At 43.1% G+C, this 25,130-nt stretch overlaps 2 protein-coding genes across 6 annotated transcripts in view; one reads left to right on the top strand and one right to left on the bottom strand.

Annotated features, from left to right (window-relative positions):
- Positions 1–20,053, top strand: part of LOC134536186 (transmembrane GTPase Marf) — a 31,368-nt gene extending 11,315 nt beyond the window's left edge. For both annotated transcript variants that reach the window (XM_063375828.1, XM_063375827.1), the window contains exons 5-13: positions 315–545; positions 1,710–1,817; positions 8,914–9,067; positions 9,803–10,119; positions 13,911–14,118; positions 15,185–15,408; positions 16,647–16,805; positions 17,268–17,464; positions 19,763–20,053. In XM_063375828.1, coding sequence (XP_063231898.1) covers positions 315–545; positions 1,710–1,817; positions 8,914–9,067; positions 9,803–10,119; positions 13,911–14,118; positions 15,185–15,408; positions 16,647–16,805; positions 17,268–17,464; positions 19,763–19,961 — 1,797 coding nt within the window. In that variant the 3' untranslated portion in view covers positions 19,962–20,053. The remainder of the gene's footprint in view (positions 1–314; positions 546–1,709; positions 1,818–8,913; positions 9,068–9,802; positions 10,120–13,910; positions 14,119–15,184; positions 15,409–16,646; positions 16,806–17,267; positions 17,465–19,762) is intronic.
- LOC134536187 (zinc finger MYM-type protein 1-like) lies at positions 1,579–24,104 on the bottom strand. Of its 4 annotated transcripts, none has more exons than XR_010075771.1 (2): positions 6,557–7,984; positions 1,579–5,266 (listed from the first exon to the last, which is right to left on the bottom strand). XR_010075771.1 is itself a non-coding variant. In XM_063375829.1 (2 exons), the coding sequence occupies exon 1, from the start codon at positions 23,287–23,289 to the stop codon at positions 21,550–21,552; it is 1,740 nt and encodes a 579-aa protein (XP_063231899.1). In that variant the 5' UTR covers positions 23,290–24,104; the 3' UTR covers positions 1,579–5,266; position 21,549. The 4 variants fall into 4 exon arrangements, 2 of the variants coding, with proteins under 2 accessions (XP_063231899.1, XP_063231900.1); XR_010075770.1 differs by having other exon boundaries at positions 1,579–5,258; XM_063375829.1 differs by lacking the exon at positions 6,557–7,984 and adding an exon at positions 21,549–24,104.
- Positions 24,105–25,130: the final 1,026 nt, after the last annotated feature.

Here is a 25,130-nt window from a genome sequence, read left to right as displayed (position 1 = left end):
ATGACATTGAAAATGATGGTGAAGATGATTAATATGATAATTATGAAGATGATTAAGATTATGATTAAGTTGATTGCGATGAAGATGATTAAGATGATCGTGATGAAGATGGTGATGTTGAAATTGTTGATGATATTGATGTGTATGATGATCCTGATGTCAATGATGAAAAATTTGATGGTATTGATGTTGATTTTTTCTGAAATCTGGATGATTCATGCAATCTTCTCCAGATTGTATGGTATAGTTGGTTGTAAGAACTAGGAAGCGCTGGTAGGGCTAGGCCTCGAGCGTGGGAGTGTGCGCTGCTCTAGTCGGTGGGGCAGCTGGCTCACGCGCTCTGCAAGGAGAAGCTGGGGGAGAGCCAGCTGGTGCACATCTTCTGGCCGAAGGACAAGTGCCTTCTGCTGCGTGACGACGTCGTCTTCGTCGACTCTCCCGGCATCGACGTGTCGCCCAACCTGGACGATTGGATCGACCGCCACTGCCTCGATGCGGACGTTTTCGTGCTGGTCGCCAACGCAGAGTCCACGCTCATGCTCGCGGTGAGCATGTTTACTGTTTGATATGCCATAAGTTTAAAGGTTCGTTCATGTCAAAAACTTAAATACTAAATATGGCTATTTAAAATATCTCACCAATTAAATTACAGTAATACATTCCTACGTAGCCCAGTTTGTAGTTGCTTTTCCGTATTTTAAAGGTGCCGAAAGAAAGAAAGAAATAGTTTGTAGCAGGGTCCTTGTTAACTATGCTGTTATTGGATGACTTAAGTTGAATATTAATGTTTAGATTTTTTTTTTTTTTACCTTTGGTATTAAATGCAGTAAGATAAGTCGTTTACAAACTAGAATTTCTGTGAAATAATTATAAGTATTAGATAATGGTTTGATTTTTTTTTTTTAAATTCTAACCCATCAAACATATATAAAATAACTTTGCTGTTGTGAATTTTGTAAGAAAATAGCACTACTTCTAAGAAATAATAATAACCTCTCCTATTTCAGGTATTATATGTCCTATAATGGATGGACTTGCTTCTTGCTTTCCCTTGTTTATTTATTTATTTATTTATTTGTTTGTAATATGCCTACCAACCCAACAGTTTTAAAACTTAAGAGATAGGCACAACATAAAAAAAAAATTCTTCGGTTCATTTTATATTCGTGTTGTAAGATACATAGTTTAGGGTGTTCACATTCCGGAAAGTCAGGGAAGTTGATATTAGTCAGGGAAAGTCAGGAAATTGACTTTAAAACCTGTAAAAGTCCTAATATATTCCTCAGTGATAGTATATGGAGGGAGAAACGTTGTGCTCCAGTCTGCCATCACCCATACTTCGAACACATTTTTTTTTTTTTCCAACTGGTTTTATAGTGCATAGTCACACACACTGTAAGGTGGCGTTTGCAATGTTCTGTCTGAAATAGTACAGCTTTAGGGAAAGTGGTGGCTGGATTGTCTTTATTTGTTTATTTTTTGGCGATTGCAAAATAGGTAAGTTTTTTTTTAGAAATTTGTAAGGAAATTTACGTAGTAATTTTAGACATGGGAAAGTCAGGAAAATTTTTCTACAGATTTGGGTGGACTCATTTTTTTTATTATTATTCTTTTATTTTATGGTCTCCATATGTTAAAGTGATGACCACAACTCTAGCTGATGCCAGCAGCGATGTGTAGCTGATGCAGTGTTGCGCTGTTGCTTGCAGGAGAAGAACTTTTTCCACAAGGTGTCGATGCGGCTCTCCAAGCCCAACATCTTCATCCTGAACAACCGCTGGGACGCGTCGGCCACGGAGCCCGAGTTCCTGGACCAGGTGAGCCCGACCAGGGTTTCCTTACCAGCTAGCACCTGCGGTGAACCTGACATGTCGTTGTGATCAAACTCTCGTTCCTACAAGTAAAAGAAATTTTTCACAAACCGTGAAATAATGTGATTACATACAAATTTACAGTATAGTCTTGGGCATACAAGGACAATCCACTCAGTCCAGATTTTGTATTTCTGCGTAATTGTTTGTTTGGCATTTTGGCATTTTTCTGGTCACATTCTTAAAAGTATTATACATTACATGAAACAAGTAGCTTTACCATACATGTGTTAGAATATTTTATGCAAACACATTAACATAAAAATTATTTTTTCTCATAACTGTGTTTCATGTACACACTCCTATATAATATTTTATGACATAACAAAATTAGCTATATAGTTAACTTTATTTCTCTCCCCCCTTCCTCCTGGTTTTCGCCCATATTTAGTTATTTATGGCTGTTACACTAATTTCATTTTGAGTCTGGTGCTTAATTTACATCATAATTTTGTTTTAAGGCAAGCATCTGTTTCAGCATAGAAATAATTCAGTGAATTATTACTTCTGTGTGTTGCGTGATGGTAGACCAATCTCACGACTTTATAGAGGATGGGAAGCCACAAGTCGGTCAAAGTTGAATCAAAGGCTAAAAATATTTGATTCCATGAAAGAAGAGTCCAAACTATTTTAAAAAGTGGGGGTACAGCAGAAGTCAGATCTGTTGTGCCTAGCTGTCGCCTCATGCTGCGAGGAGGCAAGATGACTGCCTGTGACAAGCACAGTTGATTCAGAAATAGTACGAAATAAAGAAATGAATGTGCTAAGGTTTTACTGTTTTCCATTTTCCTACACATAAGTTAAATAAAACAATGCGACTCATTTTTTTAGATATTATACTTCATGATAAACTTGCTTCAGTCTTCTTGAAGTTAAGATATTGCATTAACATATTGTGTTGATAAAACATGATGCTAAACTATTTTATTTATTTTTATCTAACTGCTAGTACAGATGACAAAACAAATAAAAATTACGTTTGAAGTTTAATATTATGGAAAAACAGTTGGGTTTTCAACTGCCCATGTAATTTTTTCCACTTCTGTTTTGCAGTACATTATTTAGTTTTTAAAATGCTGAAAGTACAGCATGGTTTTACAGCAAGATTTTTATCTCGTACTCAGTTTGCCTAGGTTAATAACATGAAATATTATAAAAATATATATTGTGAATTTAGGTTTTCCATGATTTAAATTGAATAGGCTCATGTAGACACATGCGTTAAGCGCCAAGGTAAGTTAAGTTCATAAATAAAGCATTATTTATTATATTAAGGTTCTCATGACATTCAGTTATGTTTTTTTCATAAGTGCATTTGAAAATAGACATCAATTAAGAGATGGAATAGTAATTAGGCCTAAATAAATAAAATCCAGAACTGAATAAAGTGTGTGCAATTATTAAATCATTTAATTCTAGCTGCATGTATAATTTGAATGTTGATGCAGCTGTAACCTATAATCAACTGTAGAAACATAATTCACACAATATTTCATAATGAAATCAAATCATTTTGATGACATAATCGAGAAATTTAACCATTAAGTAATCTAGTTTTACTTACCGCAGAAGTGGATCTCTGCCTGTTAGCAGCGGACCACACGCTGCAGCTGTCCTTGAGTGTGTGAGCGACGTGACTGTGCCACTTGCACCTGCGACCCTAATGCTCGTGTTTTTTTTGCGTTCTGTCCCCAAAGCAGCGCAATGAGCAGCACGAGGTAAGACTGCGCGCCTCGCTTGTTAGCTTGTTGCACGTCACTGCTGCCGCACGCGCTCTTGTCTGGTAGTTGCATGCAGTCACACACTGGCCGAGAGTTACGGCAAATGAACGTGTTTGAGACAAGCACGTCTCCCCATTTGTAGGGGCAGGAAATTTTTGCGTAAAAATCTGAACGCCTACTAGACTGCAACAAGGTATACCCACACCAGCGGTTTCTTCCTTGTGATTGGCGGCCGTCTGCGAGAGAAGTCGTTGCATTGTTTGAACGAGCCACTAAGGACGAGTTGGCTTCCACACTGAATTAGTATGATTGGTTGTTGTAACAATCGACATGCACCTCAAAGTAACTCACCCAATCACGAAACACAGACGATGCTACAGTGTTTTAACTGCCAGCTACTCTCGGGATCTTTTAACGAAATTTTCATGGCCCGACCCATTTGCCTTTCTAAAGAGATAAAAAAAAGGGGGTAAACAAACCATCATTTGGCGACAGGAAGTTGTGTTGTGTTGAAACCGTTCTTGCCCTTCCCAGGGCACGAACGAGTGACGTCCCCTTACACTCTGCGGACGGTCGTTGCAAAATCGGCAAAAACTAGAAAAGTATTTTACTTATTTTATTCCTCGCAGAAACAAATGCCGACCCAAACACCGCCTACAATCCACAAGTGCTGGGCCAATGAAAAAAAAATTAGCAAAAAAATCCAAAAGCATAGAAAAACTTGAAGACGAACTGCATTCACCACGCAAGACCTTAAGTGGGGCATTAATAAACTACAGATTAACGCAAACATATTTTATATGCCTTCAAAGATGTTGCACACATTTATAAATGACTTGATCAGCTTCCCTGGATATAACAAAGACTTATTATGCAAACTTATAATGCTTATTAAAAAATATGAAACATAAAGGTAAATATTCAATCAAGAAAATATATACGTAAAATATAACAATAAAATAAATTTATAAAAATTATGGGCCATTGTGAACCTTATCACTGCACTGTGGATAGCAAAACAGGATAATACAAAAAAAATTATATAAAGTTTATACTGTTCATCCAAATGGGAGGCGAGTGATTTATTACCAAAGCTAAAGTTCCTAATAATTGTCACACAATACTTCATACGCAGGAACCATGACATGTTCATAGAAATGACTATGTGCAGTACAGTACTTACACACTCCGTGAAGGAGTTAAATAATGGACGCAGCAGTGTGTAGAACTCGGTGCAGTAGTTTTCTGGAATGCTTTTTCACTTTAAACGTACTTAATAAACCATTTTCAAACTTATTCGCGTAGTGAGGCTTTCCCAAAATACACCCTTAAATGAATACGTGATCAAAACTTACAAATCTCAATCCATTACAGCCATTTACTAAAAGATTACTTACCCATCAGTACTTTTCTAGGTAGACATGGCTAAGTTAAGTTCACCCCCTTAGCTTGGGCTTGTAAAAGGTGCTGCCACCATCGGACAATACTGGTAGAGGGCGTTGCAGGTGCTCTCATTACCTCGTGTTGCATTGTCAGGGCATTCGATTTGCTGCCCAGTGCACCGCTTGTTTTGACTACGTCCCCCGCTGAGCGCCAGTCAGCACGTCCGCCTCGTGGCAGGCACGGCCCATCTCTCCTCTTCGACTCCGGTCCGCGCAGCAAACCGCTGCAACACTGTCGCCCGTGACGTCACTTGCCTCGGCACTCGCGCTCCCAAGCTGCAGTTCCGTGCAACAAAAGACTCAACTCGTATATGCAACTTACTAAAATATAAATAATGAATTTAAAAAATAATACTCATAACAAATATGTAAAAATTACGTTAACGCAAGAATTGGAAGGGAAAATTAAGCTTTTACGATTCTATCAGCCAAAAGTAAATTGTACACAAAAGGCTACAAAGCCTCAGTGTACCTATAAAATGCAAACATAAATTTATATTGCATATTAAATTAATAATAGATTACATTTAATCACCTATCATTTCTAGAATTATCCTTATGACTACGTTATTTTTCGGAAATCTTTCCTATCAACAACATTTCATTTTAACTTTTCCTCTTAATATCATAAAATTATCACTATAATTTTAAAAACATTCACTAATTGAACAGATTGTTGACAAACTTTAAATACATTTTTGCTAGTATAAAAATGCAGTTTTACTCTGCAGATATAACAGAAACCACTTTTAATTGTCAGCATTTATAACCTGTGAGCCAGGTGTCTGTATTTCTGCCCGCCAACTCCTTCGTGTTTGAACCACTCGTATGTGTGTGTGTAGTCATCGGCAATGTGTTAGTGCGTTCTTTTCTTGTCATATGTTCTATTAGTTAATAGTTTTTTATTTAATTACTTGACTCTCATGACTCTTAATTAACTTTTTTATGACTCTTTTATAATTTAGTATTCTATAGTTTATTTGTACTTTCTATGTAATTATGGTTTATTTACTTTTCCAATGTTAGTTATTTACAAGTACATAATAAGGTCGTTGCTGTGATTATATATGTTTAGTTATTAATGTTTGTTAATATTGAAGTGAGAGTAACGGCTGTGACACTAGCACCTGGCCAATAGATGCTCTCCCTGCCCAACTTAGCTTTCAACCACCAGAGCGCACCAACGACATGTGCTTACTCTGCAGCGATAGAGGAAGGACCGACCATGTGACATTGCCTGGGCGTATCCCATACTCATTCTGCTTCCTGCAAGGCTTTGGATTAATTAAATTACTTATTAATCTTTTTTAGTAGTGCATGAGCGCTGTGTTGAATATACCGTATTGGTCCGAATATAAGGCGACCATTTTTACATAAACGAGAGATGCAAAAATTGGAAGTCGCCTTATTTTCGCACCCAAGACGTCAGAACCGCAAACATTAGTTCCAAGCTGAAAGCTACAGTAGAAACGTTGTTTAACAAAACGTTCACGATTTTTTATATTAACTAAAACTTTGTTACCTCACACGGGGAAAAACGATAAATCCACCAAATATTGCAGTAATTCACAATTGTTTGAAGTTGAAAATTAAAATATTTGTTCTTGAGTAAAAACGTGAATGTTGAAGCATCTCAAAATGGCAACCTTTTATTTCACAATTCATATTTGTACTTTGTGTACAATCGCGTGTTAACATTTACGGTAATTTATCTTCAGATTTGTAACGGAAATATTTGTACTAAAATATCACAGTTATTTTCAGAACGATTGTTTACATTTACAAACATTTAGGATGTAATGTTTGGAAATTCACGGCTGCCAACTGTCTTTCCACAATATTTCTTTGTTGTAAAACGAACATTGCCGAACACGCACGAAGACGCCATATTAACATGAATTTGGTACGTTGCTTCAAAAGCTATTTTAATAATCCACTCTTTATTTATGTAAAAACCTTTCATAATTATAATAGATTATTCTTTCAAATTCACAGAACAGACTCTCTCTGTCAGAGAGTAATATGGACAAATATACGCGGTCACGTAACCGAAGTTATTCATGGCCGTATGCTTCATCATGTCAGCTAGCCACTTAATTTGTTCCGGCAAGATGCATTCTTTGTTTGCTTTTTTTTACGTTAAACACACTACTAAATAGTAATACACCTTGTTCTGTGGTAATACGTAGCTTAAGTCAAACGGAAAGTTAAATGCTGTATTTTAAGAGTGATTAATAGCCATTGTAAAAATTTTAAATTCGTAGATACAGTAAACTGTGAAAAATGAACAATCACACATCGGTGGAACGGCGGTGAACGAGCTCTAGACAAATAAACAGCTCTGAAGATGACAATTATGCAGCTTCATTAGAGTAAACATACGAAAAAATTTCTAGTGTAATATTTAAAAATGTAAATATTTTCTAATTGGTTTCTTTTGACTTTTAGGGTAGGCCATTCAAACTTATTTTAAATAAGTAATGTGATAAATATAAATTAATTGTTATACATAAATGCAAAAACGATTTATCAACACAAAATGTCTAATGAATTTTCACATTAATTTCTACCAAAAATTATTTTTACATTTGTTTGGCCTCCTGAAACTGCAGGTCGCCTTATATTCGGGGTCGCCTTATATTCGGGCCAATACGGTAGTTTCTGAACCGCTTGTCCATTTTGTTGACCATGTGGTGAGCTACTTGGAGATTGAGGAACACCTTGAGAGTTCTTTTTGAATTACCAGGTTATTAGTGACATGTAACTTAGGTTCACACCTCATAAATTCATCAATACTCCCCCAGGCATATGATCCCGGTGTTATCCTGGTTAGGAGAAAGAACTGTCTTTTACATGCTTGACACTGTTACCAGTGCCAAACATGGGTTCCGAGAACCGGGAAATACATTCGCCATTTCCCGCCCGCCCGCCCGGCTAGGTCGAGAGGTTGAGGAGACCCATCCCAACTTCAGCCCCACCGACCCGCCCCCAGCTCCGCCGTGAACCCCCAGACCACCTACAGAGCTAGCCCCCTCTGTGGAATCGTCACGGAACCATACCTCTCACATCCCTGGGACCCCTCGGTCACCCAGTTGCTCGTGATCCAGCTGAGGCCTATCCAACCTCTACTAGCTCAGCTGGCAGTTTATTAGTGACAGTGTTTCCAGCACTAATAGTGGGCCAGGTCCTTCTGGTTGGTTGAACGAGGGGAAGCGAGGCTAGCCCCAAACAGCGACGTAACAGCCCTGGGGTATCAGGAGAGGTGGGTCCACATGTCCTTCCTTCAGGTGGCGTCCAACCCCTAACAATTTCACTGGGAAAAAAATTTCTTCACTTCACAGTTTTCCAAATATCACGAAAATTCTACACAAAGTTTTGCCCCTCATTCACTGTTGTCTGGACAGAGACTTATTGATATTGATCAAATGATAACAAAGTAGATACCATGTAAAGCATTTGAAACATACTAAAAATTAGCTTAGACAACATTTTGCTTGCTTTAAAAGTGAAATTTAAAACAATTAAAATTGGCACACAATATCAGTTTTTGTTTTTTATTTCCTTTGATTATGGCCAAATTGTTAGTGTTAAAAAAACTGGAAACAAAAAAAAAATTTTTTTAGATAATTTTTAAAAGTTTTTTTTTGTTTCTAGAAAGGTTAGTTACAGAGATACAGTTGAGAATATGAGGTGCTCCAATTATGTTTAAGGAGGTATATGAGCATGTGAAGCAAGGGGGTAGGGAGTTGGGAGTTTAAGACACTGGACTAATAACTGGCTAAAATTCGGTGTTTGTTGAATTATTGCCTACATAAAACCTAAATTTCGCAGGGGTTCCTTCTACAGTGTTTCTCTAGAGGGCATGACTGTGGTGTGCAGGTGCGACAGCAGCACACGGAGCGCGCGGCAGACTTCCTGGTGAAGGAGCTGAAGGTGTGCAACCAGAGGGAGGCGGCGGAGCGCATCTTCTTCGTGTCGGCCAAGGAGGCGCTGCAGGCACGCCTGCAGGAGCAGAGGGGCCTGCCCCCGCACAGTGAGTCCCTGCCCCTTCGCCGTCGCAACACGTGTACACCCACGACTTCGTTTGCAAGTCTCCCAAAAATAACCGTGCTGAAATCAGGAGAATCCATAAAACCGCATTAAAAGCACTGTTTTTTACCTTATTATATTTAAACTCGGCTAGCTCCGTTGCCGTCTCTCCTCTTGTCTGGCCAGGTAGTGAACCTCTGGGCCTACCTTGGCTCGTGCGGTGTTGGGCAATGACTCCTAAGCACTGCTTCGATTATTTTGGGGAAGTTTCCTGGGACAGTACGCCAAAGAGGCTCCCTTTAGTGGGCCCTGGTGATGGATCTGGTAGGAGCATTTAGTCAGGTAGAAGTTCTCGGCTCTGGCTACTGCACAGGGCACAGCAGGCACACTAAGTAGTCCAACCAGTTCACAGATCACTTTGAGCTTACGTATCAAGAATAATTGGTTAATGGTTGGGATCTCTTGGTTGGAACACTCGCCTTCTGAGCCAATCCGGCTGGTTTGTGCTCAAGTGGAACCGTGGTGGATGTTGCAGTGAACTTGTGAGTTTCTTCGGTGCTCCATCAGCTCATTTCATCTTCTCTAATTACCCTGATATACCGTTAGAGCCCTCTGGTGGTACCTATAGCTACCCTGTTCGGCTGCCTCCCCGGGGCAACACAGCCAGTGTACAGCACACAGTCCTGTTTGCGCGGTTGTGCACGAGACACACGTGTAACCCTTGTCTCCCTGTGGACAGCCGGGGCGCTGGCGGACGGCTTCCCCAACCGCTACTTCGAGTTCGAGGACTTTGAGCGCAAGTTCGAGGAGTGCATCTCCAAGTCGGCGGTGCGGACCAAGTTCCAGCAGCACTCGCAGCGCGGCAAGCTGATAGCCACGGAGATCCGCGAGGTGATGGACGCCACGTACGAGCGCGCACAGCAGCTGAAGAACGACAAGGCGGTGGGCAAGAAGGAGATCTACGACAAGCTCAACTTCACGGAGCAGCAGCTGCTCATGCTGACGCAGGAGATGAAGGACAAGATCCACCGCATGGTGGAGGACGTGGAGCAGCGGGTACGTGTCTCCTCCGCCCTCGCTACGTCTGCTCTCCTGGCTACCCTCGCTACCTGTGCTCTCCTGGCTACCCTCGCTACCTGTGCTCTCCTGGCTACCCTCGCTACCTGTGCTCTCCTGGCTACCCTCGCAACCTGTGCTCTCCTGGCTACCCTCGCTACCTGTGCTCTCCTGGCTACCCTCGCTACCTGTGTTCTCCTGGGTGCCCTCGCTACCTGTGCTCTCCTGGCTACCCTCGCTACCTGTGCTCTCCTGGCTACCCTCGCTACCTGTGCTCTCCTGGCTACCCTCGCTACCTGTGCTCTCCTGGCTACCCTCGCTACCTGTGCTCTCCTGGGTGCCCTCGCTACCTGTGCTCTCCTGGCTACCCTCGCTACCTGTGCTCTCCTGGCTACCCTCGCTACCTGTGCTCTCCTGGCTACCCTCGCTACCTGTGCTCTCCTGGCTACCCTCGCTACCTGTGCTCTCCTGGCTACCCTCGCTACCTGTGCTCTCCTGGGTGCCCTCGCTACCTGTGCTCTCCTGGCTACCCTCGCTACCTGTGCTCTCCTGGCTACCCTCGCTACCTGTGCTCTCCTGGCTACCCTCGCTACCTGTGATCTCCTGGGTGCCCTCGCTACCTGTGCTCTCCTGGCTACCCTCGCTACCTGTGCTCTCCTGGCTACCCTCGCTACCTGTGCTCTCCTGGCTACCCTCGCTACCTGTGCTCTCCTGGCTACCCTCGCTACCTGTGCTCTCCTGGCTACCCTCGCTACCTGTGCTCTCCTGGCTACCCTCGCTACCTGTGCTCTCCTGGCTACCCTCGCTACCTGTGCTCTCCTGGCTACCCTCGCTACCTGTGCTCTCCTGGGTGCCCTCGCTACCTGTGCTCTCCTGGCTACCCTCGCTACCTGTGCTCTCCTGGCTACCCTCGCTACCTGTGCTCTCCTGGCTACCCTCGCTACCTGTGCTCTCCTGGCTACCCTCGCTACCTGTGCTCTCCTGGCTACCCTCGCTACCTGTGCTCTCCTGGGTGCCCTCGCTACCTGTGCTCTCCTGGCTACCCTCGCTACCTGTGCTCTCCTGGCTACCCTCGCTACCTGTGCTCTCCTGGCTACCCTCGCTACCTGTGCTCTCCTGGGTGCCCTCGCTACCTGTGCTCTCCTGGCTACCCTCGCTACCTGTGCTCTCCTGGCTACCCTCGCTACCTGTGCTCTCCTGGCTACCCTCGCTACCTGTGCTCTCCTGGCTACCCTCGCTACCTGTGCTCTCCTGGCTACCCTCGCTACCTGTGCTCTCCTGGCTACCCTCGCTACCTGTGCTCTCCTGGGTGCCCTCGCTACCTGTGCTCTCCTGGCTACCCTCGCTACCTGTGCTCTCCTGGCTACCCTCGCTACCTGTGCTCTCCTGGCTGCCCTCGCTACCTGTGCTCTCCTGGGTGCCCTCGCTACCTGTGCTCTCCTGGCTGCCCTCGCTACCTGTGCTCTCCTGGCTACCCTCGCTACCTGTGCTCTCCTGGCTGCCCTCGCTACCTGTGCTCTCCTGGCTACCCTCGCTACCTGTGCTCTCCTGGGTGCCCTCGCTACCTGTGCTCTCCTGGCTACCCTCGCTACCTGTGCTCTCCTGGCTACCCTCGCTACCTGTGCTCTCCTGGGTGCCCTCGCTACCTGTGCTCTCCTGGCTGCCCTCGCTACCTGTGCTCTCCTGGCTGCCCTCGCTACCTGTCCTCTCCTGGCTGCCCTCGCTACCTGTGCTCTCCTGGCTGCCCTCGCTACCTGTGCTCTCCTGGCTGCCCTCGCTACCTGTGCTCTCCTGGCTGCCCTCGCTACCTGTGCTCTCCTGGCTACCCTCGCTACCTGTGCTCTCCTGGCTACCCTCGCTACCTGTGCTCTCCTGGCTACCCTCGCTACCTGTGCTCTCCTGGCTACCCTCGCTACCTGTGCTCTCCTGGCTACCCTCGCTACCTGTGCTCTCCTGGGTGCCCTCGCTACCTGTGCTCTCCTGGCTGCCCTCGCTACCTGTGCTCTCCTGGCTACCCTCGCTACCTGTGCTCTCCTGGCTACCCTCGCTACCTGTGCTCTCCTGGCTACCCTCGCTACCTGTGCTCTCCTGGCTACCCTCGCTACCTGTGCTCTCCTGGCTACCCTCGCTACCTGTGCTCTCCTGGCTGCCCTCGCTACCTGTGCTCTCCTGGCTGCCCTCGCTACCTGTGCTCTCCTGGCTGCCCTCGCTACCTGTGCTCTCCTGGCTGCCCTCGCTACCTGTGCTCTCCTGGCTGCCCTCGCTACCTGTGCTCTCCTGGCTACCCTCGCTACCTGTGCTCTCCTGGCTACCCTCGCTACCTGTGCTCTCCTGGCTACCCTCGCTACCTGTGCTCTCCTGGCTACCCTCGCTACCTGTGCTCTCCTGGGTGTCCTCGCTACCTGTGCTCTCCTGGCTACCCTCGCTACCTGTGCTCTCCTGGCTACCCTCGCTACCTGTGCTCTCCTGGCTACCCTCGCTACCCTCGCTACCTGTGCTCTCCTGGCTGCCCTCGCTACCTGTGCTCTCCTGGCTGCCCTCGCTACCTGTGCTCTCCTGGCTGCCCTCGCTACCTGTGCTCTCCTGGCTGCCCTCGCTACCTGTGCTCTCCTGGCTGCCCTCGCTACCTGTGCTCTCCTGGCTGCCCTCGCTACCTGTGCTCTTCGCACTCTAGCTAGCCACTGCAGTTCGGACTATGATGCAGGATGATGAGAAGCAATACTTCTTAGGCACGTGCGAATACCAGTTTTTTTATTTTTTTATTTGAACCAAGTTTGAATAAAAATACCTAATTATTCTCAAATACAAATATTGAATTCAAATTGTAAGAATGAGAATTGGAATTACACTAAAATAATAATTTTTTATGTACATACAAATTGGAAAATGGGAAATATGTAGTATAGTGCTTTAGGGCAAATTAGACAATTAATTCTGAAATAAAAGGTTGGTTAGTTGAAGTCAGCTATAATGATGGTGCTTTGTGGTGTGTTAACTTTAACTTCGGCGTTATGTGGTGTATTGACATGCTTTTCGGTGTTCTTTTGGTTTTATCACAATTCACCATTCAGTCTTGTCGCTACCAACTGAATATTCGTTATTTGAAGTGGGTAGTATTAGAAGTCAAAGGGAATCTGAATAATAAACCATTTGTATTCGTATTAAAAAATTCAAATATATGCACAGGCCTGTCTGCAATAATACATTTAAAAATTTATTGATGATATGATTATCTCATTCCTGGACTAGGAAGCACTCGGGTAAATCTCAAGGTTATTGGTGTGTGTAAGTAATAAAGTTTCACGGGGAAAACGTGTCCATAATTTCATGTTGTTCATAGGACTCCATAATGGTTTTTGTTACAGTGAAAACTAAGTAGAAACCATTAGTTACAGTTTTTGGAAAATAATCTGTGTTTGTATATAGAACTGTGTGGTGAGTTAACTTTGTGGCTCTTGTACCGGGCCAAGTGATACACAGTTTAAATCACCCGCGCCCCAACTTTCTACAGTTGGCACCATGTTGGACCACTGCAAGTGTTGGCGTCCATAAACCGTGAGAGTGGCATCCCTGCAGTGAGAAACAAAAGACAGTCTTCGTTTTGATCGGCATGATGGCGGTAGGTCGCAATGGTGCGGGCTGATGCTGTCGTGTAATTTATGTCGCATCGTCGGTTAAAAACTTCTCGATACAGTCCACATATATTTATCAACATTAACAATCAGTCCGTCGGAATGTTTTCTCGTCCGTGCTTGAGGAGCTGTTAGAGCGGCGCGGTGCGGTGTGCGCAGGTGTCGAAGGCACTGAGCGAGGAGATCCGGCGGCTGTCCGTGCTGGTGGACGAGTTCAGCGTGCCGTTCCACCCCGAGCCGCTGGTGCTGAACGTGTACAAGAAGGAGCTGCACGGCCACGTGGAGCAAGGCCTGGGCAGCAACCTGCGCGCGCGCCTCTCCACCGCGCTCGCCCTCAACATAGAGAACAGCCAGCGCGAGATGACGGGTGGGTGTGTGCGTGGCCGTGTCTACGTCGTACTTCTCGGCGTTTTGAGGCGAGGCTTTCGTTGCTAGTTCGAAGAGTAAAACAGCATCTTCTCGTCTTTCATGACGGTACTTATCGTCGGCTTACTTCTAAAACATCGTGACTCCATTTTCAGTCAATTTTACAGGAGAACTTACAAGCTTTTGGAGCACGGTTTCGAGTGACAAAGATACGAGGTTTTATCATTTTTTTGAATAGAAAAGAGACTAAGTAGAGTTGACTTACGAGGTTTTTATCAGCATGTGCACTATGAAAAAATGAAAAAAAATACACCAAACACATCCGGAATATAAAACTGGGAAAATCTGGACTTACGAGGTTTTAGAAGTAAGCCGACGTTATGATGTTGCTGCTTGGAGTCCGTGCACCGGTTGATACTTAAGCTGCTGTTGCACGAAGTAGTACGAATCAACTTCTTGCGCCTGTTATGTACTATCATATGCACATTTGCAACCTCTGCTTGTCCGTCATGCATGATGTTAGTTTTCCCATCCACGGAATTCTAAAGCAAAGTATAGTTGGATCTGATCTTTCTTTGGTTGAAGCTGGCTGTAAAAATCATTAGAAATTACCAATTTAAAATGTAGATAACAATCTCAGCAACAAGCAAGTGCTGTGAAAAAGCATTTTATCTTTGTTAACCTTTTTTATTTATTGTACATTATTTCATTTCTGACTCTTGAAACCTGGATTCGGATTCGAAGGTTGGAGTTGGGGCACCGTTTGAGATTCGGATTTGAGAACATTGGTATTCGACCCATCAGTGATATTTAGTTAACAATTTTCATTACTGAAAAATTGGCGTCTTATATACTGTCTTGTCTCATATGCTGGAAAATGGGGTATGTTAAGGCTTTTAGGATAACTATGATACGTATGTCATTAACTAAAATTCTAATGTTTTTACATTTTGAATGAAAGCCAACACTAATTTAACCCAGCATAGACTGTGTTCGTAACGAACTGGCCCCAAGCACCGGCCCAGCTTCCGGGACGAGGCGTGACGGGCGCGACGTGCGTGTTGCAGAGCGCATGACCGCGCTGCTGCCGGCCGACAAGAAGCACGTGTCCCTCACCGTGCTGCCACGGCGCGAGCCCTTCGAGATCCTGTACCGCCTCAACTGCGAGAACCTGTGCGCCGACTTCCACGAGGACCTGGAGTTCCGCTTCTCGCTGGGCCTGACGTCGCTCATCGCGCGCTTCGCGGGGCGCGGCGCGCACAAGCTGGCCGTGCGCAACTACGCCTCCATGGTAACTGCCGTGCCGTCACCCTGTTCCTGTGCTCATACCTGTTCAAAACTATTCCTTGCGATTTTAATTGTTATCTCTATGAGTATGTTTAAGTAAATTTTATTTAACTCTGTAGCTATGTTGTTTATCTTTGATTTTTAAGTTTTTATTGGCAGCCAATAGTAAGTAATCTGTAAAATTTTCTAAATTTTAATATTGTAAATTAATTAAATAATATGACGTAGTAAACCTCAGAGGTTACCAGTATTGAATTTTTTAATTTACCTTACTGCCTCTAATATTTTCCTGCAAATATTTTTTTTAAATGTTCAGTCATTCAAATGCTAAGGATTTGAAGGGCCTTGAGCATTAGATTGACTCATCCCTAATCAAAAATTTACCATAAAGGACATTTCCCGAAAATGAAATTAAAAAGTACACATACATATTTGCATGTCTGAGAACTGCAGTAAAACTTTGTCTTGTGCCATTTTAAAATTTTTATGTCATTATTTTATAGTCATTATGGGTTTTTTTAGGACCTCATAATATAAGGTCATCTTGCATTCAAGTTAGCCTGGAAATCGTGGGCTTTTTATAAATATGATATCTTACAGTACTGGTTGGATATGATTAACATTTAAGAATTATTACTAAAAGTTCAAATATTAACTGGACAGTAAACTGTAACTGATTAACTGATTCAGGACTATTGCAATAATTTAAATTTACGTCTAACTAAAATGTGTTAGGTACTCATATATTCATTAAGAATTTCATATTAAAATTGAATGTTTGATTCTGTTTTTAAGTTGACACCATAACCTGTAAACAGTTATGTATGATGGGTTAGTTCCAGTACAAGTATTGTGGTCGAGGTACCATTTTGGATAGTGATTGCGTACGCTTAGATTCTAGAATTCAGAGAGGCTGTGTTGTTTTCGGAGTCAGCTAGGGACTCCCAAGACATTTTTCACTGTGGGTCAAGTTTTGTTAACTAAAGGTTAAATGTTTTCACTATTTATGGCATTTAGTATTGATTCGGGCCAGTTGAAAAGTATTGCACTGAAGAGTTAGATCTGTCAAATCACCAACACGGTGCAGTAGTTCGGGAAGCGGGAAGTTGACATTCAGGCCAGTTGAATTCTCAGTTGAAAAGTATTGCACTGAAGAGTTAGATCTGTCGCATTACCGACACGGTGCAGTAGTTCGGGGAAGCGGGGAGTTGACACGTGCTGGAGACGTGTCGGTGTGCGCAGGTGTCGCGCGACCTGCTGTCGCCCTCGGACACGGGCGACACGTCGCTGGCCGTGCACCCGGCCGCGCACTTCTCGGACAGCCTCTCCACCTGGTCCACCGTCGCGCTCGCCTCCGTCGGCTCGCAAGGCACCGTGGGCGGGCTGCTCATCGCCGGCTTTGTGAGTGCAGCGTACATGCGTGGTATTAGAGGTTGAATCGAAAAACTTCTTCGTAAATTAAAAAAATTCACAACGGCCTACTAGCTTATTTTTTTCCGTTGTGTGCTGGCCGTTAATGTAATTGAGATTTGACAAGATTAAAGAAAATAATGTAGTCAGTATAAATTTGATAGCTTTGTTCTCAATGTAATTATTTGTTGGTATTATTTACAAACTTTACTGGACTTGAGTGTTCATCGTTAGGTTGACGCTGCATGAACTGATAAGTTTATTTCGAATGAAGTGTTCTTCCTGCACAAGTAATGCAAGCCACAGCAGACACGCACATGTGCAAGTATGGATGGCTGGTTGTATCCCCCCATTCTGCAGCCTATACTGAGGAAACATTGCAGTGTTTGGGTAAAGTCCCGTCAGACTGTTCCTCTCGCGAGACGTGCAGTGAGGTACGTGTGGAACGTGCAGATGCTGAAGACGGTGGGCTGGCGCCTGATCGCGGTGACGGGCGCGGTGTACGGCTGCCTGTACCTGTATGAGCGCCTCACCTGGACCAACAAGGCGAAGGAGCGCAGCTTCAAGCGGCAGTACGTGAGCCACGCCACCAAGAAGCTGCGGCTCATCGTGGACCTGACCTCTGCCAACTGCAGCCACCAGGTCCAGCAGTGAGTAGTCCGGCAACCACCTCGCAGTTGACTGCCACCCTGAACATGGCGAACGCGAGGTCGACTAAAAACCTTCAGTGAAATCCTCGCCTTCGATCCAGACAAGGAACTTCATTTTTAAAATAAAAACATACACATTTTTTGTAAAAAAAAATATTTAGTTAAAAATGTGCACAATGGCTGGCCAATACAGTAGAATCCCGCCGATGCGACCCCCCTCTGATGCGTCCATTCTGTTTATACGACCGTTTTTTGAGAAACCGTGAAAAATTTGAGCAGAGAAAGTTGAAAATTTGAGTATAATCGGCTGAAAAACAAGTCTGTTACACTTTGTTGGGCGCTAAGTGTTCACGTTTATCTTGGCGAGCGCTGTACTGTAAGCAGGCAGGCATACAAAAGACTGCTAAAAATAGATACCACCCCTTGACTGTCCACGATAGCCAATACCGGTAATCTGCGTGCATCACCTGATAGCATCTACGCGCGCGTCTATTGCCGTACCGGTCCCGTGCCTTTGTCTTGCGACTGGTTAGTGTGATCTTGCCAGCTGCATCTCAGGTGCCACTGCCCACACACAGCTGTGTTCACTGTGTTAACGACGTCGCCAGGTGTTTGGTTCTTGGCTATTTTTCTATAACATCGCTGACTTCGCACATGCGCAGATAAACAAAAAAAATGCGTGGAATTATGCTATACACCTCGGACTCGCATACCCCGAACAATGGGTTCCGATAAATACTTGCGCTACGTGAATTCGCGTCACGCGAGTTCGGCTATGCTAGCAGGCTGGTGGTTATTTTCGTTCAAAACGTGGCGAAGGAACTTGTGTGGATCAGATAGAAAACATTCGGCTATAAACGAAAGATATAAGAACATTGCTATCCTGAAATGCTGTGACATGTATTTGGAGTAGATAATCACAGCGACAGACCGACAGGATGCGCTCCCGCCCTTGCCGTCAGGGATGTTTATTTTGACAGCTCAAGCAATTATCTTTTCCTCGTCCCTTCACAGCGTAAAAAAAGAAGAAAAAACACGTTCAAATGCAGATGGAAAAGTAACTGTGCAGTAAAATAAATATATTTACGGCCCTGCTAAATTATTCTATTCAATAAAATTCGAGGTATTAGTGATTTTCAGCAGAAACTGCTGTGTGACTAATAAACAAATTGTTTCATAATAACTTAAACTTATAAAGTATTTATTAACGGCGAAGGACAGTCGAATAAGCCCATAAAAATATTTATTTTACCGAGAATGGACTATACAACCTGGCTTTTGGCGCACGCGGTGTGGGAGGGGAAGAGGATGCTGACAGGTTCTCACGCAGAAGGTTGAAATAAGGGAGGGAATGTGTTGAAATGTTAGTTGGAAAAGGGGGGAGGGTGTTTTTACATGGTTTGTGGCTCTGGGGGGGATGAGCCTTGAAGAATTAGCAGGGGATGGGAGAGGTAAGTGTCGCGTCACGTCACGTAATGATGTCAAGCCGCCGCTACCGCCAGCCTGGCCGGACGAGTTTCTTACGCTCTCTCAGAAGCTACCACAGCGGTTTTTCTTGCGGGCGGGTTAAGATAACATGACAGCTGAGATGGCTTTTCGTGCGATAGTGGACGCGCCGAGCTTGGCTAGACACTGCCCGAGCGGCATTCACGTGTATGTATCCGACGATACGATGCGGTGACACCCCGAATTCTCTATTGCGACCATTCCGTTTATAAGTCGGTTTTTCCGGAAACCGTGAGGGGTCGCATCAGCGGGATTCTACTGTACTTTGCGCAAGTCCTTATGATGACGACCGTGGGCAATGGTGGCCAACCCCTGGCCCATGAGCCAGTTCTTCCCGTTACCAGGAGATAACACTGATAGGCTAAATTAATTCTCATTTAATTTTGGTAATTTTAATTACTGATTGAGTAATGTGATTTTACTGTTGAAATGCCCAATTTTTTATGCACCCTTAAGAAAAATCGCAGTCTGTAAATTTTTTTTTTTTTTTTTTTTATTAAAATTTCTGCATGACTTATTTCTTGTATACGTTTTCCGATTTCTCTGCAATTCCACTGCGAGCTTGTGAAATTTGTACACAGCGGAATGGTTTGGTTAGCCAGCGGCTGTTGCGGGGGTGAACGCTCGGCGAGTCTCCCGACACAGGTTCAACTTTTCCCATTTCCCGAATTCGCTGCACTGTGTTGGTAATATGGCAGATGTAACTTCGAACTGGGAAATTCAACCGGCACCAAATCGAAACTACGTGCCGTGAACAGTGAAATGAACAGAACCGTGCGCGTGCGTGCGCAGGGAGCTGTCCAGCACGTTCGCGCGGCTGTGCCACCTGGTGGACGAGGCCACCAACGACATGCACGCGGACATAACCACCCTGGACAAGGAGCTGCGCCAGCTGGAGGAGGCGGCCGGCTCCGCCAAGGTGCTGCGCAACAAGGCCAACTACGTCACCAGGGAGCTGGAGATCTTCGAGGAGGCCTACCTGCGCAGCTAGTGTCCCCGTGCCTCCTCTACCTCCTCCCCTCGTCCCCCGCTAGTCGTCGTTCGAGCCGCACTGCTGCTGCAATAAAGTTACCTGTCGCTGTGCTCTCGGTTCATTTCGTTTGTTTGAGCTCCCACTCCCCGCGTGTGCCGAGGCATCACGCGCAGGGGCGTAGCCAGGAAGGGGGTGGTGGTTTAGGGGTTCAACCCCCCCCCCCCCCCCCCCCCCTTAGTACCAAATCTTTAATTTCTTATTCATCACTCAAACATATTTCATATTAAAATTAATAACATTTTTACCATTACATTATTTAAATTTAAGTACTGAAAACTGCTAAAATAGCACTATTTTACATCTTAAAATCCAAATTTTCCTGGGGAGGGACCCCCCCCCCCCCCCTCCTTTAATACGGGGGGGGTGGGGGGGTGGGCATGCTTCTTAACACCCCCCCATACACAAATCCTGGCTACGCCACTGAATTCACGCGTGACGCACGTGAAGGTAACATCACTATTTACAACAAAACACTCCTAGAAGTTGGTTATAATAGCATCCAGAATAAGAGCATTGATTATTCAACTTCATCAATGTTTATATTCACGTAACTGAAATTACACGTGTAACTTGTCCAGAGATTTCCTGGCAAACGGTTAAATGCACACCAACTAATCACAGCCGTAGGGCGGTGAAGTTAAGACGCACATTAAAACAGGAACCTTAAGGTTAGTAAAATTTAGTCGTAACAAAATAGAAACAGTTTATGAATCTTTTACTGTAGCATGTTCTTTGGATGCTACTATAGTCATTACATAACAAAACGATTAATTACTTGAAATAATGGTAATAAACTATCATACCACTGATATTACCACTACCTTGAGTATCCTGATTAGGCTTTTAGCACTCAAAGGAACCCTCATATCCTTCCCTATATGAATGACAGTTTTCTTGGACTGAACAAAATTCTTCTGAATGTCTAAGTTATCGTTTTACAAAACTTGGAACTACATTGCTTGAAATTCTACTTTAATCTCATTAGTAGAAGCTGTATTTGTGGTTTCCTTATTTTGAATCATATTACCAGTCATTCATAAATATTATAAAATATTTTGATTGGTGGTTTGACTTCAATTGAACATCACAGGCAATCTTCAATCACAGGAAATTCTTAGAATAGGTACTAATGATTGATGTACAGGCAGTGGCGAGGCGTGAGGTTTACATGAGGGGAAGCAACAACTCCGTTCACCCCAAAACATGTCGGGGGGGGGGGGGGGGGGAAGGGGATCCGGGTGCCCTCCCCCGGGGAAAATATGGATTTCAAGGTACAAAAGGGTGCTATTTATGTAGTTTTCTTACTGAACATTGACTATTCCACAGGTAGAAAAACTGACATTTTTTTAATTATAAATTATTTTTGAAAAATAATAATTTTTGACTTACATTATTCTGATAATAAAATACCTACTCTACATTATTTATATACTAATTGGGAGTGTAGTATCATCGATATCTGGTACAAAATATATAAACAGACAACACATGGCAAAGTAAGTACTTAAAATAAAGAGAAGAACCTCATAAAAATGTACTTCTTACCTTAAATTTTATATTTCAGCTCAATTCTGCGGTTTTTAGTTGCGAAGATATCGATCACATCATCATTAAAAGATGATCCACGACGTAGTTTCTGCAGAAGTTTTTTTTCAATGCTGAGTAGTGCAAGGGCAGACAATCTTTCCTGACGCTGGCTGTTCCGCAAGTAGTCTTTAATTCGCTTCAAAGCTGAGAATGATCTCTCAGCTGAAGCACTTGTAGCTGGCATTGTCAAGATAAGCTTTGACAGTTTTAGTGTTTCTGGAAATACGTCACTTAGTTCGGATGCTACCAAATACAATTGGAAATCTGACACAGTACATTTGTGCATGTCACTGTCCGTGAATAAAACGTACAACTCACTTCTTAAGCTTGGTAAATCAAAGAATTTCCCGTAGTTTTTCTTCAGAGATACGAAAGCTTCTTCTGGGAAGTTTTGTGAATGCTGAAGGAAAAGTTTTCTATCCAACAAGCTTACGAATTTTAGCTTGGGTACTTCTGAAAATCTTTGATTTACATGCACAATAATGGCATCCACAATTTGAAAAAAAAGTCTTCTGTAAATAACTTTTCTATCCTCACCCGAGGAAAAATCTACACGAGCGCGTTTTGCTGTTGGGAGAGTATTTTCACACTCTGAGCAAACATTTCCCCACACTCGGTCAAAATCATTTCTAAAATCGTTTAGAAAGGTTTTAAAGTTTTCAATCTTCTTCATACAGAAATTTATGTCACTGATTTTAGTTTGAAGTATTTGGAAAATTGAATCAGAATGCGGGAAAATGTACGAAAATATGACAAGAAAGAAATTAAAATCGAAATCATTCAAATGTGATAAAAGACCACGGGCAGAACATAATGTTTCGGAATCCCACTTGTCAGCATTTTCTATCATAGCTCTTAGAAGATCTGCTATATTTTCCTTGTGTTCGTTCACAGTTTCTACAAGCTTACTATTGTAATTCCAGCGAGTTGGAGCAAGCGCGGGAAACCTCTTTTTCACCTCTGCATCTAGAGCCTGCATCCTCTTCGTTGATTTTCCAAAAAAACTGCCAAACGCTGTTAGAGAGATGAAAAATACCTTGCACTGTTTGATGTAACTTACAGACTGCGAAAGAACAAGATTTAACTTGTGGGCGTAACAGTGAACAAAAATAGCTTGATCACAGACTGCTCTAAGTTTTGTTTGTAGTCCACCATGCTCTCCAGCCATCACTGCAGCTCCATCATATGTCTGCGCTACTAATTTATCGACACATTTAAAGTCTTCTAAAATTTGTATGGCATGTTGGTAAAGTCCATTAGCTGTTCTATCATCACTGACATCCACGAACTTTAAAAATCTTTCCTCAACATCCCCATTTCTTGTAACATATCGTAGTACTGAGGATAATTGAGATTTGACTGATATGTCGGTTGTCTCATCCAAAATCAGTGCCACAAAAGGTGACTCCGATATTTCTTTTTTTACTTCACGTATCAGTAAGTCAGACAGAGAAAACAGAATATCATTCTGGATGTCACTCGATAAACCTGTGAAAACTGTTGAGTTCTCAAGGTGAGCTTTGAGCTCATTGTCATATTCAGCCAATTCATTAAGAAATTCTATATAATTACCCTTGTTAAGTGACAAAGTAGACTCATCGTGACCACGAAAGGCCAGTTCTTGTTTAGCCAAAAAACAAGTTGCTCTTATCAGATGGCTCACGATCCGTCTGTTTTTCCGCACTTTCTCATTATGCATCTCAATGCCTAGCCGATACTGACTGCTTACCGCGAATTCAATACGTGTTTTACCGTGAGTTCTTTCAAACACATAATATGGCTGTGGGATAATTTGTGCCGTTTTTCTGCTTTCTGAAGATTATTTAAATCGCAAAAACCGGAAGTACTCCACACTGAATTTTCTTTTGAAAAGAGTAAGCAAGGCCAACAAAAAAGTTTCATCAGTTTCTTGCAGCCACATAACCAGGTTATATGTTCGTAAGTGCGTGGATGAAAATGCCTAGTAAATGCTTTTACTTTTGTCTCCAGAGCTAACGGAGGTATAGGTCTGCCACTGAGGATTATTTCATTTTTTTGTTCAAAAGTTAAAGCACTAAACGGACTGTTTATTAGTTTTTCTATAATACATTTACAATTATTGACGCATGATTCCTCTGAGTCCAACAAAAAAGCATTACCTGAAAATCCAGGTTGAGAAACCTCACTACTCGCCATTATTCTGGCGTGGAAGCTCTCTTCACCACAGCTTCCAGCCCGCTATAGCCCGCCACACTACGCATGCATATCGCAGCTCGTGTATTGAAAGAAAAGTTTACGGTTTATTTATAGACCACAACTATTCACTTTAACAAAACAAAACGTTTAAGCATATTTTAAGATAATCGATACTCATTAGTTAACGTTAAAACATACGTATAATGTTTTATCCTTTTATATTTCACACGTGGTTCTTATACTGTTTTTGCACAACTGGAAGCTGCAGGCGAGGCCGCTTCCAGGCCAACGGCAACTCCCGCAAGCCCAGTTCGTAGTTCCTTTTATCCCTCCTAGATAGAAGCACCAGTCCAGCTGCGCGCGCAGATAGCAGCTGGTCGTTGTTAGTATGGGTGGACTGCTCGTACGGTTAGATTGTGACATGCATCTACACTGCCCATTATTTTTTTTGTTACTTATTACATTTTCTAGATAATATAAAAATTAAATATTTTTATTGTTGTTTACTGGTTAATGGAAGGGAAGCGCCGCTTCCACAGCTTCCATGGACGCCTCGCCTCTGTGTACAGGAATTACACACACACTAGGTCTAAATGTCAAAATATTCTACTGCAATGTTCTGAAGTACCAAACTTACGCTGTCATTCATACAGTTGTTTTCAACTAATATTCATTTACATGTAGTGTACGACAAACAAATAACATTATACCTGTCCTCTGCATAGAGTAAACTATATTGTCTAAACAATAATCACACACTATATGTACAATATTTGAATTAAATTGACTATTCTTAAATTTTTAAGAAATTTCCTTACAATGCTGTGAGTTTAACTTGGCAATGTTGGCTGCAAGAGATGGGTGAAGTTAAGTTCTTTGAGTCCACTAATGGCCCCATGTCAGTAGAAAGGTTGTGAACACACAAAAGTTAAGTAGGTATTGGTTGTGCTGGGTGTCTGGACCTTATTTGAGAGAGAAAATAAAATAATACATGGGAAAGAAGAAAATAAAAAAGCCTTTGTTGCTACATATGATAAAACAGATGTGTACAGTAAATCTGTACAGAACCTAAAATCAGATATAGTATTTGTTAGCTAGTGTGACAATAGCAACTTAATGATTATGTACATATGTTCAAATGCACTGGGGTTGATTAAATAAAAGCATTTAAATATAGTATGTATTTATTATATGAATATTTAAATATATGAATACTATTCATTTAGTATAATTTAGCATAGCGACCCAGATGTGGATAATGTTACTAATGAATGGTTTTGTGGTGAGAAGATAGTTTTAACTATGACAAAACACGGGAATGCACATAAAACCAGTGTTTCGACTGCTCAATAATGTGGCAGAGAT

Source organism: Bacillus rossius, chromosome 10 (genome assembly GCF_032445375.1).
Source record: "Bacillus rossius redtenbacheri isolate Brsri chromosome 10, Brsri_v3, whole genome shotgun sequence".
NCBI classification, from domain to species: domain Eukaryota; kingdom Metazoa; phylum Arthropoda; class Insecta; order Phasmatodea; family Bacillidae; genus Bacillus; species Bacillus rossius.
The sequence above is the reverse complement of the archived record's forward strand: the minus strand, read 5'-3'. Positions and strand labels throughout refer to the sequence as shown.

What these genes read in the sequence shown, in the direction of transcription:
- LOC134536187 (XM_063375829.1), bottom strand. Translation starts at nt 23,289, where the DNA reads ATGCATAATGAGAAAGTGCGGAAAAACAGACGGATCGTGAGCCATCTG.